Below are 18,208 nucleotides of genomic sequence, written 5' to 3'. Positions count from 1 at the left end.
GAAGTTACACTGATGCCGATCGCTCTGCTGGCCTGATATGTTCTCTGCGTGAGCTGCGCTCCAGATTTTTACCCCATGTGACCTTCAAGATTAGCTTTCTCCCCTGTCAGACTCTGAGGCCTCTCGCTCCATTAGTGTGTTATTGTATCCCGCCAGAAGGAAACAAGACAAAGGCGGTAAGGTGACGAGCAGCTGTGCGCGCCGAGGTCATGTTCTCTTTCAGGGAGCCCCTCGCTGTTATTCTTTTGGTATTTTCCTGAAAGCTGCGGCTATCAGCGCTTCCTAAGTGTCATGTAATGATTTGTATCGCGGGGAATGACCCAGGGAGAATCTGGAACGCTGTGTCAGTCAGCAGCCAGGAGTGTAAATGGATGACGGGAGAAGCCGTAAAGAAGGACGCCTGAACTCGAGCAGTTCCCACGATGGGAGAAGTGCCTCACCCTCTGATGCCTCCTTCTTTCCCCGCTGCCTCCGCTGCTCGCCGTGAAGAATGGGACATATAATATATCCCTGCTGGAGGGTATTACTGATATGTTTCGTCCTTAAAGCTGTGCTGTTTCTCAGACGGCTGTGTGATAACACCAGTCTGATTTACATTTTTGACATGGTTTGATGATGCGGTGCTTCATTTTTTCACTTTATCCCAATGGCGTGTTTACATTTAAAGGGTCACAGGGGTCACTTGAGCCTCATTAGCAACATCGTCCCATTACATTGAGGACAACATACCAGTATTATGTTTAGCACATTTTAGCGTGCTAATTTACGCTAACCTGCTAATTTAAATCCAGTGTATATTAAATTTATGTTGTTTCAATGTATCCTAAATGGTGATGGGGGCTGTTTGGGATGATATAAGAATGATTTTACGATGGTAAAGGAAGGCGGTAGGGCTCCCTGGCTCGGTGCCACACTGATGGACGGAGGCGAAGGCTTCTCATGAGCAGGAGTCATCTAATCTAATCCAGGAGATTAGTCATGCATTCTCCCCTTTCAAGGTGTGAGGCCCATATTTTTCTCCCAAAAGAGGGGCAAAGTAATGCGATCTTTAAGTATCAGTGCTGGTTTCATGTAACACACACACACGCACACACTTGCACAACAGCACAGAGTGACACTCTCATCCATGTACACTGATGACACTTCACTCATTGAAAAATTCTGTTTTGACAGTTATCATGAAGGAATCATCACAATTTCTTTTCTTTGGTGCAGAAAACAATGAGTTTCCCTTTAAATGATGTTCTTTTATTTAATATAGTCTACTTTTTCCCCCTCATCATGCACCTACACTGTCTTTTACAGCAGTAAATTATGGATTTTTGCCTGTTAATGAAGACATTTCAGTACCTTTGCAGAGTTGTTCAGCAGTGTATCTCCAAACACTCATTTCCCCCATATGGTTTCCATTTCACCACAGGGACAGCTGTAAATTTTCAGACAAGGCAGATTTGGTGTGAAACAGAGGTTACAAGACAACAGTAGAAGACTGCACCTAAAACTAAGTCATATTCATATCCAGCGTCACTGACGTTGCACTTGGAGGAGACAGGGTCGACGCGTTGGACGCGGGTGGAATTTCCGGCTCTTGTTTGGATCTTTTTCTTTTCCACCCACCCCAAGTTTTCTTTCAATTCTAAATACCCTTTCATCATTATATTGAGGTTGGCTAGAGCAAATTGTGATGACTGTCCCCTCATTCCTTTTTTCCCCCTGGTTGTCCTGGTTTCCCCTGCATCTCGCCTGCCTCCCGCCCCTGCCAGAGGACCTGGATGACCTGCGGATGGAGGGAGTGACGGGCTTGGCTCCATCCGGCTGCAAGTTCAGCCAGGGGCGCAGCTCCTATCAGCCGGAGCCACAGGCCAAAGTTACACTCAACATCTGCTCGAGGTGTGCCAGGTAAACGTCTCCACTTTCTCCTTTTTTGGAGAGAGTTTGTCTTACACAACACAGCTCTGTGAAGTCAAGCCTGTTCTAACACAGCTTCAGAGGAACAGCCTGACATCTTCTGCTTTGAAATGTATCTCATCCTAAACAAGTAAGAAGATCATCTGAGGTCCCTCCAGCATATTTTCCAGTACAGCCAGCAGCCAGGCCCGTTCTGTTTAAATATCCAAACAAGCAAATCTTAAACATTTATTTGCTTTTCGGATGGTGTCAGAGGGTCGTCACCCTGAAGCTAATGAATTTCAGCATGGGGAAGCCTGGATGATCCCCTCATCCTCATTTCTACCTCCACTAGACCACCAAGGTGTTCCATGGAAAATGTAAAAATGGTTGAAAGCTAAATCCATCGTGGCTGCCGCTACGTTACACTGTTCATCTTTTTTCAGGTCTGAGGCCGGGCTTCAGGTTTTTGGGTGTGAGATCAGAGGCAGGTGTGGGCAGGAGTTTACCTTGATGCCAGTCTCAGATAATCTGGCATCTGCTCAATGAGACGCCAGACGTCCGTGCGCCTGCATGGCCCACGTCTGTCCGCGTGGCGTGTTTGCTTCCGACTTTTCTTTCATTCACGGTGCTTATCAGCTTTGGTTCACAGGATGCTGTTTAATCTGCGGGATAGTTTATACCTTTAGATTTCCTTGACTCACTGGGTTAGCATCTGTAACTGGAACGGCTTTTTGGCTCGCGCGCTGACTTTTTTTTTTTCCTTTTTATGACTAAAATGCTCGACATCTGTCTTCTGTCTTTCACTTTCCTTTTGGAGCAGTCCAGATTTTCCCTTTTGTCCTCTTTAACCTGACCGCAATATCTTTCCCAAGTTTTTTTTAAATTATTATTTTTATTTCGGTGAAGAAGTCGCGGTCACTCAGTCATCTCTGGGCAGCTCGCTGGGCCGTAAACAGCTCATTTAGCCGGAAAAAGTGTTGCTTTCCTCGTCTCTTTTGTAGGTTTCTGGAGACAAATTGTCCTTCGATCCTAAGTTGAACGGGAGTTCACGCGTGCACGTGCAGATGATCACGAGTCCACAAACAAGACATGTGCATACACAACCTCTCACACACAGATCGCCTCAGAGGGGGGAGATCATTTTTTACAGGGGTAATCCTAATTGACACTTTCTGAATTGCGCAATCGTCTCTCTCTCTTCTCTCCGAGAGGGTCAGCGAGCGCACGTGCGCTTCTTTCGTCCTCCTACCCATCGAAGGAGACGCGGCCTGTTGAATTTACGGCGTGGCGCTCGAAGCAGAGGTGACGATTGCTTTCACACCCACAGCAAGAAGGTGGAAAAAAAGGGAGCCAAGTTTTCACCTCTTTACGATTTTCCGCTTCCGTATGCTGCCGCGCTTCAGACCGACCCCTCATTTCCAGGAGCGTATGAGGTGCAAATCATTGTTATTTAATTGTCACCTTGATAGCGAGCTTTATTTTGTGGCTGTTGTACCTCTGCTCCGCCTGTGGGAGTCTAAAGCAGCAGGTCAGGAAACATGCTGCTTCCTCTGGCTCACTGCTGGTTTGTAGATGTGTGGAATTCCATGTGGCCTGTGTGTTGTGGGCACGTCTCTGTCTCTCGGGCCTCAGCTGTGGTCAGTCCGGCATCGACTTCTCCTACTTCATGCACTCAATCATGGCTACGAGCTGCTGCCGCAGAACCTCCCGCGTGTGGGCGGGTGAGCGAGCAGAGTCGGAGGTGCAGCTCCCGGACGTCGGAGGATCTCCACTGAAGCCTTTTAAGCGTTTCTATCAGGAATGCGTAGAGAGAAGAGCAGCTCCGTGGAGGCCTGTGTTCAATTCTGCACTGGTGATGGAGAATTTCTGTGAAGCCACATCTAAAATGCTCAACTCCCTTAAAGCTTTCTCCGTCCCAGCTCTCCTCCCTGTTGGGAGGCAGTGTAAATCTAGGAGACGGCGTAATCCCTCAGAGATGTTTCCACTCAAGCTCGATACAAAAAAATTAGATGAATTTCAAAACATGGTGACAAAAGAAGAAAATATTTCAATGTTAATGGAATGCACGGCGTTTAGAAGTCATCATAAACTCACTCAACGCGTCCCTCTGGCCTCCTCGCGTCAGACGTTTGCTTAGATTTTTCTTATCTGGCTTTCAGTTGCCAAACACACACTGCAGGCTTGTCTAAAAAAGATCACCGAGGGCGATCTGCAGCCGTGCGCGGTGGCTTACGTGCGGCCTGTTGTCCCCAGGTTGCAGGGAGACAGTCTATCAGGGAGCCGATCTGAAGAGGAGCGCAGACCTCACGTCCCCGAACAGGCCGTCCCTGACCTCTCATGTACGTTGCACAGCGCAGCTCCAATGTTACGCCGCGATACCTGTGTGTTCTGTTGATAGACGCCGCCGTCCTTTCTTCTGCGCAGCTCTGTTGCCTGGGGTGGACGTGTTGCCGGGGCGACCGCTGGAATGCGAGGCCTTATCTCAAGTGTCGTCCTCTGTAAGTATCCTCCCGACATCCATCAGCAAACAATTAAGATTATTTTACAGCCATCAATTACAGCGTCCCCCTTTGCTTGTCAGCTGCTGTTTGTTTAAAAAAAAAAAAAAGCACCCCAAGCATTTTTTTTAAATAAAAGACGCAAGAAATCGCCGATATCACTTTACCTCCTGTCTCTCAGGGCGCCTGCGTGAAAAGCCTGAAATAAAAGAATCTATTTTTTTGTGAGCGTGACAGGATATTTCTGTTACTGGAGCGCACGTAGCTATGAGACGCCTTTGTGATAACCTCCCTGGCTTTGGGCGTAGAAATCCATTGAGGCCCGACGTGGCACAGCCAGCCGCTCACATGCTGTTAATAAAGCGGTCAGCTTTGACGCCGCTAACGTTGTATAATGAACCTCCAAAAAAAAAAATAAAGCGCACAACCTTTTTTTGGATTATAATTGCTCAATCTAAGTGTTCGACAAGGGGTTTTATGGTGAAAAAAACTAGGGGAGCAGCGCCAAAGCAGTGCTCCGTGTGTGGAGCAGATGCAGAGAGGCTCCAGACTAACTGGGAGCAGACGTTCTGAGGCTGAGAGCCCCGCTGAATCAAAGTCTGTCGTCGGAAGTCTGCTGGATTAGGCCAAATACACAAGCCACTACTGAAAAATTACAGAAACTGCGAGAGCGGAATGCCATTGTGAAGCGTTCCCCCGGTCGTTCGACCAGATGAAGGAGAGGGTGGATTTTATAACAAGCGTGATTTAAGTTTTCCACATTGAAAATGTATTTTGACGCTGCAACGACGTTCCGTACGTCCGCTCGCGCCGTTTCTCCACAATGTAGATAAAACGATGTGAAAAATGTCTCTGCTACAGCTAAAAACTGTGTTTAAGTGCTTGGCTATGATTTAAAGGCAGATTTGTAATCTTATTTTAACTGGTCCTTCAGGAGCCTTCAGGCTGCAATCAGTAAATGGTGTGGAAAACTACTTAATGCCTCTATATATGGGGGGGGGCACAATGGCCTTAACTTCTGTGGAGATTGGTATGCAGATATTTACTCACTAATTTATCATCAAACCTATCTTTTCTTACATAACCTGCATTCTGCACATATATTTGCACTCCATTCTGTCCTGGTTTGGGCAGTCAAAGTTTTAATGTTGGAAAGTAAACAGGATTAATGATAATTTTGCTAAATGAAGCAGCCCCCCCCCAACTCTGCTAGCTCCTGAAGGTGATAATAGCCTAATAAATGAAAGTGCTTTCTTAAACTAAAAGCCAGCTCCTATGCTCCACCAAAGTGTATAATTTCCTTTTATAAGTGTTGAATTTTATGATTCAATCATTTAATTTAACTCGCGTTTTACTTTACGGCCGCTACCTTCGTAAAACGCGCCAAGGGAAACGGTTTTATGTTGGAATTCCGTTAGTGGCGCAATGCAGGATGCAGCCGTTACGATGGAATTTTAAGTGAGATGCTGCGAGGCTTGTTGCAATTCTACTTTAAACAATGATACCCTTTGATCAAGTCACTCCTGAACATTATTTTTCCGTTTTTTCATCCTACTTTTCTCCGCCAAGAAGCTGATTAATTCCATTAATGCAACATCTAGCGAGCTAGCATCAGGCTAATGTTAGCGGCATGATGCCACCACAGTTTACTGCTGTCTGTCTTATGAATGAGAGGTAAATGCATCACACAACCTCTTCCTGTGATGTTTAAATAAACTGTATATCATCCATATCCTACGATTTTGAGCTGGTGAGCCCTACACAGTCCGCAAAAGCCATGAGGTGATTGTGCTGTGAGCCAAAACAAGAGGAACTCATTTCAAACCGCTCCCCGCGTCCTTCCAAGGCCGTTATTTGGAAACGGAGAAATGCGCCTGGAGTTAATTCATCAAGAGAGTTCGGGAGATTGGCTGAATATTGTATTCATAAATGGTTGATAAACATGAGCTTTTCTTGCATGTTTAGAAAGCTGGCGATCACTAAAAAGGAAAAATGCGTTGTTTTATTAGAATTAAAGCAACTTAGTCTGACGGCGCTCAGCGCTCTCTATCTGATGTGCAACGTGCTCATGTGCCAAGATCTCCTCTTCGTCACTCAGACAACAGGTCATTTCGGATGAAAGTTTCCATCACGGAGCGTAATGAGCCGATGATCTGCAGGCAATGGTCCAGTCCATCTTCCAGGGAGTGAACTCTGCGTCCTGCTCTCGTCTTTCCCTTTGCTAAAGGAAGCTCTTCTGCGGCGTCATAAAACCAAAAGGACGGGATTAAATCAGGTCTACCTAATCTTGAGAGTTAGTCTCAGTGCGTGACCACAAGAGAATCTGTCAAAAATGTTTCGGGAACCCACGAGCGTGCTTAAGCCCAACGTTTTCCTCTGAGCGCAGAGGGCAACGTTGGCCCAAACCCCAGGTTGTGGCAACTATTACCCCCTGACCACACACGTACAGCTGCACGCATGCACACTGTAAAATATTGGACTCTAAACTATCATCCGTTCTTTCGCTCAATGTGGAATCAATTTAGCATGAGCTTAGCCTCTGTTAGCGTAGCGAAGCAGAAGCATTCCCAAAAGGCATTTTCCTCTGTCCTCTTCAAGGTCTTCCAGGCATTCTCCTGACTGTGCTGCCTTCTGTCTCCTAGTTTTAGGAATGAAATGTTTGTTTTTGACTAGGAGGTGGGAAAAGTTTGACTCGATGAGCCCAAAGGTGTTTTAAAAGCTCTGCATGCTATTGGGAAATTACAGCTACATTGTCAACATTTTACGTGCCTGTTTTATGTGCTGATGTGGTCTAAATTGCTTGCAGAATGCCTCCGTCCTGTTTGTTTGGTCCTGTTTGTTTGTGTGAGCCCGGTCTCTGGTTTGCCGTCTCCAGCATATATGGCCGTGATTACAGTTTTAGCCGACCAAAGCGCCCGAGGGTAAAAGAGATGCATTTGTTCGAACCTTCTGATAAAAGAGAAGCTTACAAAGTATCGGTTAGTTTTATGAAAGATGACTGGAGAACAGGGTGAAACCTCAACTTGGTTTTCCAGCAGAATTACAGCATACCTATTAATAACATCAGTGTCGTAGGAATGGATTTGGAAATTTGTTGGTGGCCTTGTTTGCCTAAGCTAAGACAACCCAGAGCGACCGAGCAGGCCAGAATGATGTCATGCTCTTGGATTTGGGGGGATACCATCAAAGGGAGCAGAATAAAATTGGGGAGGGGATCCAGTTGTTATGTTCAATTTGCCTTGTAGTAGTAAGAGGGCTGTAATTATGGACTGGCTTGTGGTGCGGCTGCCACAGAGGGCATTATGCATGTAAAGGAGAAGAAAACCCAGTGCCATGGACCCTGGGAATCCTGTCAGGAGAGCAGCATGGATTTATTTTCAACTTTCTCAGAATTTTGAAGCGCGTTCGGTGTCCGCCCGATCAAAGGTTTGTCTTCGAGCGCAGTTGGAAGGCACGTTACGCTATCTGCCAGGATCCTGGTGTCAGCGCTTCTGTCTCATTATCACAACGCGTGACGTAAGATCTGGCATCAGGGCCACCATCATTCATCCAGGGTAATCCAAACTTGGTAAAACGGGGAGATTGGATTTCTCACCTGTGCTCGATCGTTTAGCCACTTGTGTCCCGTCAAAGCGGTAAATCTAAGGGTTGGCGCGCTCTCGTTACAGGACTTGGAACCAGTTCTCTGCCTGACAGGGCCCAATCTAAATCATACAGCTGTGCTGGAAGAGGGATGAGAAAAACAGGCCAAAGCGCCCTTTCTAAGTGATCCAGTCTGCTTTCCTGAACTTCATTTTCTCCAATATACCTTGTGTGCAAATCGTCGGCCTGGAATGGCCGATTTGTCGTCCGTAAACCGCTAGTTTAGGTTTGTTGCTGTCAGGCAGTGTGCCAAGAGACCCTTGTGTGTAAACTACAAGCTCCTATAGACCGAGCGAGAGTTAGCGCAAAAATGTCTCGAGCCACCGCCGAGATTCTATCTCCGAGTGTGTGCACTGCAGGCCGCAAGCTTTAATCTTCACTCGCTGTGGCTTTTTTGAGTTTTTCTACAGCCCATAAAATGATAATTGCCTCTTTCCCACCCCACCCCCCAGCAGATATAACTCAGATATTTCCAGTATATGTGAAAATTACACAAAGCGCTAATTGAAGGGTCCCCCGCCTAATGTGACTTTCTCTCCTCTCTGTTCTCGCTAACAAGCGTCAGGCTGTCTGGGACGCTGATCTGAAGGCTGTGAGAGGCGGGAGCGCTGTCGGGCAGACAGGCCTGCTACTGGGTGACCCCCTCTTTTCAAAAGAGCTGGAGAACATGGGCAGACAGCTCGCTGGTAGGCATCACTTCTGTGTAGTATGGTATGTCTGTGTGTGCTGTATATGTGTTTGTTGGCCTTTAATCACCACAGCGGGAGGTAAAACGTGCACCTTTGCACGCAGGGAATGAGGCTTCAGACATAGGAATGCACTACTTTCAATGCGGAGTTCTTTCCCATTGAGACTGAATAGGGGAAAAAAGGACAAACTTTTCAGGAATTCAACCCAAGACTCACTTTTCTCTGGGAATGGCATCTGTGCCGCATTTTCAGAATGGTTTATTTTTATGACCGTGTCTAATTTATCTGATGTCTGAATGACTCAGAGATTCTCCTTACATGGGAATCAGACGAAAGCCTCGAACAGAATACCAGATCGTCTCGCGACGTCGGCGTATCGCCGGTTCTCTTCGTAAGGCCTTTGTGTCCCTACGAAGGCCTTCATTTCTATTAACTTCACACTGTTACCAATACTTTTAGCCTAAGGGTTCCCAGCAGGCCTTTGTGAAGCTGTTCCACAAGCTAATTCGACTCTTTCAAGCCTTCATTAGCTGCTAATATGTTCCACATTTGGAGCCAAGGTCTCACTTTTCATCTCACATTGTTTCACCGATTATTTGGCTGCGAAACGTCTCCCCGACTGCCTTCCAATGGAATAGGATCAATTTAATAATAAACAAATCCCTGCCCTGATAGATTTATTCAATATAATTTGTTTAAAAGAGGTTTTTTTTAATGAGTTCTATTCAAATAGCTATTGCATTGCTAATACATTTGGTTCCATCCCCCCCCCCCCCTTTTTCCATTTTGTAAAACGTGTCAAACCTCTCGCTGCGTCCATGTTCAATAGTACGGCTTCAGCCGCCACGAATGAGTTAGAAAAGTTTCCCACTTCAGAGCCAAAAACATATGATCAGACTCTCGGTTACCAGGGCTCAAGGATTTTTCCAGGCTCCCCACGCCAGTCCTTCGGATTATTAACACTTTTTGATATTTAACACTACAGATATAGCTTTGATTCACACACAAGTCCACACTGCCAATATTCATTCTTTTTTAACGCCACAGTAAGAATGTGCACCTCCACATAATCCATATTTTTACTTGAAATACTAAAAAGCTTTAGAGAGTTCTGACATATAATTGCTATTATAAAGAGTTTGGCTACTTTTCTTTGTGTAATTTCCCCTCATAACAAATTTTAAATGTGTGCGTGTGTAGCCTGCTGTTAAATAGCTTAGCTTAAACACTGAAACGAGTGGGTAACACCAGCATGCCTCCAGCGAACCCATCAGATAAACTTTCCAACTAGCAAACGCTCCCAGAAGCTTGTTTTGACCGTGTGGACTGCAGGCTGCATGGAAACCCGCTTCATTTTCTCCATAGTGAACTTCATCTCAACCACAACGTTATTAAAAAAAGAGCAACTAAGTCTAACAAAGAATCATCGTCGACTAAGGCGGATAATCGGTCGCCATGTGCGGAAAATAAACATCAAGCTGCTCCTGGTTATTTATTGTCTGCTTCTAATACTGGGAAGTCGGGGAAAAGCCACCGTTTACGGTAAAGTCGGATGTGGAGCAACCGTTTAAAGAAGCGAGAAAGATTTCACAACAGAAACACGTGGTGTTTGTCACCCATCAGGAACAATTACAAGCGAACGCGTCCTGTTTATAATAGAGTAATAACATGAGTCACCACGTGGGCAGTTACAGGAATCGACTGGGAAAGTTAGCATACGTGGAGCTTAAATTTAGAAGTTCTTAATGCTATTGGGAATTACTTTCCTTCCTTAGAGAGAAAATGATTTATTGTTTTCCACCTTACTTTTGGTAGCTCTGCTAAAGGCACAGGGCTTCTGTCACAATCTGCCCCGACAGCTAATTATCCTCCAACCTTCAGAAAGGACAAGTGCCTCTGAAGGACGCTTCGTCTGAACTTCAGAGAAGTGCTCGTAGGTGTTTATGCCTTGGGAAATAGTTTTGTCCCATTCTCTGAAGAGATAGTGATGTATTTGTCTACTCTTTGTTATTTATTTAACGTCACACATATACAGTTTTCCACAAGTATTCACTTCTGGTGAGTCGTCCCTGAAATTATGCTCAAATGATAAATCCCAGACTGGTTTGTTTGACAGAGAAGAAATGGACCACTTCTTGTCAAAGTGACAGGTTGACCTTCCCCTGAACCCGCCCACACCTGTTCCCCCCCCCCCCCCCCCCCCCCCCCCCTCCCGCCTCCCGCCTCCCGCCATTCTCCCTTGCCCGCCTTTTTTTGAAAAGGGAGGAGGGTCCCACCCCCCCCCCCCCCCCTCCCTTTCTCCCTCCCGCCTCCCGCCTCCCGCCATTCTCCCTTGCCCGCCTTTTTTTTAAAAAAGGGAGGAGGGTGGATCCCCCCCCCCCCCCCCCCCCCTCCTCCCTTTCTCCCTCCCGCCTCCCGCCATTCTCCCTTGCCCACCTGTTTTTAAAAAGGAATGGCGGGAGTTACAAAACAGTTACAAATCAGTTTTGCCATAGTCCTGACATATCCATCTGTCGGCAACATGAGTAGTTCTACATCCGTGATTGGTGAGACGGCTGTGACCGTTATAAGAGAATTGTGTGGAAAAGTAGTTGAAAAATCCACGGTGTTTGTACAGCGTTCTCAGGCGTCACCTTGTGAGCCTTTGCAGCAAGAATGGTCTTTGGAGCCTTATAGTCAAACAGGGAGTTTTGGGTATGTGTTCCGTTACAAGACGGGGGAGTTGATTCTCTATCAGCGGGAAGAATCTTCCAGTGAGGGGTCTATGTTGTCGGCTACGATGTCTTCCAATGACTGGGGTGTGTTGAAACTGATCAAACCGGGAATGGTGTGTGTGACTGAAGAAGGCTGTGAAGAAAGAAACAACACAGAACAGAAACCTTCCACAGAACAAACATTTGTGAGCATTTGGTTGACGAAAACCTCGGGTACGGGAAGATGGTTCTATCGTGCTAGCTACAAGATGCAGATGGAAGAGATGTCAGGGAAACCGAGACAGTATTTTGTCTTGGATCTTTTTAACTCAGACTGTGGGGTTTTCAACAACGTGTTGACTCTACCTCTTGCAGCATGGATCGAAAAGATGCATGAAATGGATGATAAAATCACAAAATTTTTTCACCATTGTCGTCTTTGGAACAACACTGTGGTGACGAAAAAAAGAGTCCTCCCTCGTGTAAGCCCACACCCATATCTCAAATGTATAAAAGACGTTCGTCTGAACCATACGTTACCCACTACCGGAGTGAAACACTAAGGAGAGCATGTCTACCAACAGAAGCGTCAAGAGCGGATCTGACAATCCGAGCAATTCCTATCTGTGGGATGAGGATGAGACACAAGCGGAATGCCGTCAACGTCGGCTTCGGCCTCGCAGGCTGGATTTTGACTCACTCATCCAACGCTCGGATCCCACGGATTCTAACGAGTCTCTCACTCCTTGGCTAAGCCCTCCACCAACCCCACCCCTCGGACGCTCGGCATCGGATCCTGGGGTGTCCAGTCCTCACTCACCCTCACTGACACCACCCGTCAGAGACTCGGCATCACTTCCAGAGCTGTCCGAGTCTCTTCTCCAAGGCAGAGATCCTGCGCCGTCTCCGGCTTCTTCATGTCCAGGTTCTCCAATCTCTGTGAGCGGTGTGGAGAGTCCTTCACGCTCAACAACCCCTGATCCGCCTTTGCCCGACGACGCATCGGATCTCCCCGGGGCTGTATGTAACGGTGCTGACCAGCTTGACGGCTGGGCATCTGAATTCTTTGGTCTGGTAAAAAAAGGCGTTCTTCATCTACTTAGCGTCGTCCTGGACCTGTACAAGGGTGAGGTTTGCAACGGATGTCGGATCGACCACCCCAGCCAGCGCCAACACCAGTGTTTGGATGTGATCGAACCGGGTTTCTACCGCAACAACTTTTACATGTTGATGAAAAGACTCTACACACCCAAGTTCATTCCTGCTATTCAAAATTTCCTGAAAGCGTGCGGTGTCAACGCTGACTACGTGAAAGTCAAGATCGCCGCAGAGAGCCTTTTGCTCGAGCTGAAATCCAGCGAATTAATCTACACTCCCATCCAACAAATGTACGAGAGTATCGCCGACAACGACAGCGAGATTAAACAGGAACATCTGGACACGGTGACTCAGTACTGGACTGAAAACACTTATATCTGAAAACACCATTTTCAGATATAAAATGGGGAGCTTCTGGGGAAAAGTTGTAAACGATGTAGAAGGTGTCAAGATCCAATTGATCAAGGGTCAGATAATAAACATCTTGTACCAGGCTATTGAGAACAAAACGGCTTCAAACAAAAACATCTTGCTGGAAAAAACCAGAACGTGTGCAGGACCCGCACTTTGGGAAGAGATGGTAAATGACACGATGCTTATGAGCAAATCTGGATTGTCGGATTGTTTTAAAGTAATTTTTAAAGAACTGTCCAACGATGTTGTAAAACCATGTCATATGATAGCCTTTTATGCTTTGCTCATTGATGTGACCAGCAGACTTGTGCAAAACAACCATTCTGTAAGCATCTTGGAAGAACTTGGAAAATTTCACGATGATATCTGCCTCAGTCTAGATCATAAAGTCTTAACTCAAACTCTATTGATGATAACGCATTGGTCTTAGACTAGTTTTTGACTATCTGTACTTTCACATTACAAATTATACAAATGTATTTGCTCATGTTACTCACAAAATGTATTTACTCGTGTTACTCACAAAATGTGTATGCTAAAGATTTCTTAACAGCTAATAAAAAAATAAATACCTCTCAAACGAGCATCCCTTCTCATTCTGTTTTCAACATGTCTGAGACACGCTTCATGGAAAAAGTGTACTATGATCCCGCGCATCCCGGTAGCCTCGGTGGTGTAGAGCGGCTCCATAAGGGGGTGCAAGAAGAAATGGGAAAGACGGTTCCTCGAGAAAATGTTAAAACATTTCTACAGGGACAGGACGCTTACACTCTACACAAACCGGCCAGGATACATTTTCCAAGAAACAGGGTTTTCGCCCCCCGCCCTTTAAACCAATTTCAAGCGGACCTGTGCGATATGCAAGCCCTGTCGGAGCATAATGACGGATATAATTATTTATTAACGGTCATAGACATATTTTCCAAAAAAGCTTACGTCAGGGCTCTGAAGAGAAAATCAGCGGCTGAGGTGGTAAAGGCGTTTGAATCCATTTTTGAGTCAAGTCAGACGCCTGAAAAAATACAAACTGATGCGGGGAAAGAATTTTTTAACAAGAGTTTTGAAGCTTTGATGAGAAAACACAATATCGTTCATTTTTCCACCGCCAGCCACCTTAAGGCCTCTGTGATTGAAAGATTTAATCGTACATTAAAAGGTAGAATGTGGAGATATTTTACAGCAAACAACACTCTGCGATACACCGACGTCTTACAAGACTTGGTGAAAAGCTATAATCACAGTTATCACAGCAGTATCAAGATGAAACCCGCTGAGGTAACCTCGGAGAACACTTTTAAAGTGTTTCAAAACTTGTACGGTAAATCTGAAAACCGACGGAAGGTTGAAACCAAGATGAATTTCAAGAAGGGGGACCTAGTTAGAATTTCAAAACTGAGAGGAGTGTTTGATAAAAAATATGAACAGAGTTTTACGAACGAGGTGTTTACGGTATCTGAACGCATCCCTCGCGACCCTCCAGTGTACAAGTTAAAAGATTACGATGGAGAACCCATCCAAGGGTCATTTTATGAGCCAGAGCTACAAAAGGTAACGATGGGGGAAGACAGACTTTTCCACGTAGAAAAGATTCTGAAGCATCGCGTCGTCAGGGGTGAAAAGCAAGTCTTTGTAAGTTGGAAAAACTGGCCGGAGAAATTCAACAGCTGGATCAAAGCCGCAGATTTAAAGAACGTATAAAAATCAACTCGCGATCGCAACGGATATCATTTCATCATGTACGGTCCGAAGGACGAGGGTTTTTTTATTACCCTACCCTCCAACGCCAGCGTCGATGTTTTTAAAGAAAACACGAGTTCCAGTTACCGCGTGGATTTGCCTCAACATATCGATTTAGAGGGAAGCTGGGAAGTAGCTTTAACGCAGATTTCATACCCGCACACCTTTTATCACCTTTCTCAGGAGGATGCCTACTTTTACTGGAGGGAAAACCCTCAAGAACCGGCCACGGAGAGCAAGGTGCATCGTCAAGAGATGAAACAATCATATTTCAACGGCTTCTCAGCCTTTAGATTCGAGATGGACGGACAATTTAGAAGAATAAAGTCTGATATTTACCTCGTCTATGACAGTCTTCTGAAAAGATTTGATTTCCAATCGGGAGGTAAAACCCACGTACTCTTCGAAGGACCCCTGGCATATTTGATGGGTATGAAATCAGGGGAATGGTTTACGTTTGACCAAAGGTATGCGTACTATCCCTGCGATTTACGAGCTGGGTTTTATCACATGTATTGTTACAGCGACGTAGTTGCACCGCAGATGGTCGGCGACGTTTATGCGCCACTTTTGAGAACGATTGATGTAAAAGGAACGTTCGGTGAAATCGTCACACAGTATTTCAATCCTGCTTACTATTTACCGGTGTCCAAAAAACACATTGAAAACATTCAGGTGGAGATAAAAACGGATCAAAACAAACCGGTAAAATTTTCATACGGCAAGACTATCGCGACTCTCCACTTTAGACCTAGAACTTGAACCCCAGGGTTATATATATTCCAATCGCCCGCGTCCTCATCATTCATTTTCAGGAGGCTGATCAGCTATCCACACACAAAGTGTTCAAGGCTAAGAGAAAAATAGAGAAAAAGAAAATGGCTCGGGTAGGTTTGAGAGAAGATCCTCACCGATTTGTACAATATTATGAGAGTCAAGTAGGGGGGAATTTGCCGGGGTTTTACGGTGCACCGGTCATGTACGGTCGGGGGATAGGATCTTTGTTTTCTAAATTATTTCGTTTCATCAGCCCTTTGGCCAAGAAAGGTTTCGAAATAGCTAAACCTCATCTTAAAGCCGCTGCGAGTAACATCGCCTCCAACGCCGTCAAACACGTGATGGAACGGTTCGCCGGTGATCAAGAAGATGATCAAGAGATGAAGCAAGAAGGATCCGGGGGCATTATGGTGTTGTCGCGTAGGAAGAGAAGACGACCCCCCGGAGAACGCATCCCCTCGAGCTTTAATAAACAGCCGTTCGGTAAAAGGAAGAAATCAGTTGCAAAAGGCCGTCGTGTGAAGAAGAAGTCCGTCCGGAGCTCTGATATTTTTTAAGAATATCTTTTCTTTGAGAAAAAAGAAAATGGCTCTAGTACATCAGAAATCTCCAGAGTGTACTCTGGCCGAATTGGATTTATTTTCAGCACCTATGACGCAGCTGTCTATCGATGAAAAAACCTACACGGAAATTTCTCCCCTGTCAGCCATCACCGACGGGGGACCCATTGAGTTTTTCATCCCCGGAGACGGGGACCGGTATCTGGATCTGAACGACACTCTGTTGCATCTCCGTGTAAAAATCACCAACGCTAACGGATCGAACCTAGCTAATGACGCAGCGGTGGGTCTTATCAATTATCCTCTAAATACAATTTTCAGTCAATGCGACGTGACCCTGGGGGATCGACTCATCTCTCAGTCGAGCGCTACCCACCCCTATCGCTGCATGATTGAGACCCTGCTCAACTTTTCACCGGACACACTCTCCAGTCAGTTTACCGGGGGTCTTTTTTACAAAGATACCGCCGGGTCAGTGGACTCTATCGTGCTCGTGAACGGTCCAAATAAAGGGTTAACGAGGAGAGCCGCGTCCACAGCCCGTTCCAGAGAAGTACACCTGCTCGGTCCTCTCCACGGGGACATCTTTTTCTGCGAGAGACTATTGCTCAACTCTGTCGATTTGAGAATTAAACTGATGCGAGCCAACGATGCTTTCTGCCTCATGGGGGCGCGTGACTCTACTTTTAGCCTAAAAGTACTGGGGGCTTCCCTATTTGTTAAAAAAGTAGCCGTGTCCCCTGCAGTCAGGTTAGGTCACGCCGCCGCCTTAATGAAGGGCAACGCTCTCTACCCCCTTTCACGCGTTAATGTGAAAACTTACTCTATTCCGGCAAACTCTAGGGTTTGCAACCAGGAGAATCTGTTTCTGGGTAGCATACCAAAGTACGTGGTTCTGGGTATGGTACACCACGAGGCTTTCACAGGAAGACGAGACCTGTCGCCTTTTAATTTCAGACACTATGACATCGAATACCTGGCTCTCTGTCAGGACGGCCGGCAAGTTCCGGCTAAAGCTTTCCAACCCGATTTTAACAACGGGGTGTCCGTCAGAGAATTCTACAACATGTTCCTGGCTACCGGGAGACATCTCAAAGATTTACCCCTGAGTATCAGCCGTGATGACTTTAATGACGGCTACTCTCTGTTTGTGTTTAATCTCAATCCGAGCGATGACAACGACGCACTGTCTACCGTCTCAAACGGAAACCTCAGGCTGGAGTTGAGATTTAGAACACCCCTGCAGCACACCGCGACCCTTATCGTCTACGCCTGTTACGATTCTATTCTGGAGATCAACGCCAAGAGGCAGGTGCTGGTGGACTATTATTAAAAGATGGACAACGTTCAACTAGAGAACCTTCTGCATAGCCTGCTGGGAGATGTGTTTTGCGGGGTGTGGGCGTCCGATCAACTGCCCATGCTGAATCCCTCTTTTAGAACCCCGGCCTACTTTATCGTCAACACACATCCGGCTCACATGCCGGGGGAGCACTGGTTAGCTTTGACGCTGGAAAATGGTGGCATAGCCACCTTTTTTGATTCTTATGGATTTCCGCCGGACTTTGATCACTACCCCCCGAGCATCTTACAGTTTCTGGAAAAACGTTCTAAAAACATTGAGTACCACGACGTTCAGTTGCAGCACCACATGTCGACGGTCTGCGGACAACATTGCATCTATTACCTCTGTCACCGCGCGTGCGGGCTATCTTTTGATCAAGTACTGTCTTTGTACAATGATGATGTAATAAAGAATGACTTCATGGTGTACGACTATGTGAGGAAATATCAGCGCTGTATTAGAAATAAAATCAATGGTCCCTCCAAGCAGGGGTGTTGTTTTTTGCAATGTTTTAAAGATTTTTAAAGTTTTTGAATGAATGACTGTACGCTCGAAAAAATGTTTAATAAACGCTTTATTGGTAAAAGACAAAACTTTGTGTATTACATTTATTCACGATGAAATGTTAATCCAACGCGGGGGGTCATTTGTTCGTCTTCTAGTTTTTGACGGTAGATCCGCAGGTGTTTCAGAGTCTTGAGATCCGATCGCATCCATCTTGAGGAGTCGGTATTGATTACGCGCTTTTGGGTTACTTATAGAAGACAAAGGGATGTTTAATTCTGAGAGAGTATTTAAAAAATGTGTCCATCCGGGAGGTTCAGAACCCTCTGATTTTTTCTTTTTAAAAGGAAACAAGAGTCGT

General features: G+C 45.9%; 1 protein-coding gene across 5 annotated transcripts in view; it reads left to right on the top strand.

Annotated features, from left to right (window-relative positions):
* Positions 1 to 18,208, top strand: part of c10h8orf34 (chromosome 10 C8orf34 homolog) — a 46,024-nt gene that overhangs the window by 15,687 nt on the left and 12,129 nt on the right. For 4 of the 5 annotated variants that reach the window (XM_029843090.1, XM_003967977.3, XM_029843093.1 and 1 more), the window contains 4 exons: positions 1,764 to 1,899; positions 4,144 to 4,229; positions 4,315 to 4,388; positions 8,590 to 8,716. In XM_029843090.1, coding sequence (XP_029698950.1) covers positions 1,764 to 1,899; positions 4,144 to 4,229; positions 4,315 to 4,388; positions 8,590 to 8,716 — 423 coding nt within the window. The remainder of the gene's footprint in view (positions 1 to 1,763; positions 1,900 to 4,143; positions 4,230 to 4,314; positions 4,389 to 8,589; positions 8,717 to 18,208) is intronic. The other variant, XM_029843089.1, reaches the window with a different exon arrangement.

This window comes from Takifugu rubripes, chromosome 10, assembly GCF_901000725.2.
Source record: "Takifugu rubripes chromosome 10, fTakRub1.2, whole genome shotgun sequence".
NCBI classification, from domain to species: domain Eukaryota; kingdom Metazoa; phylum Chordata; class Actinopteri; order Tetraodontiformes; family Tetraodontidae; genus Takifugu; species Takifugu rubripes.
This window is presented reverse-complemented; position numbering and strand designations above follow the sequence as displayed.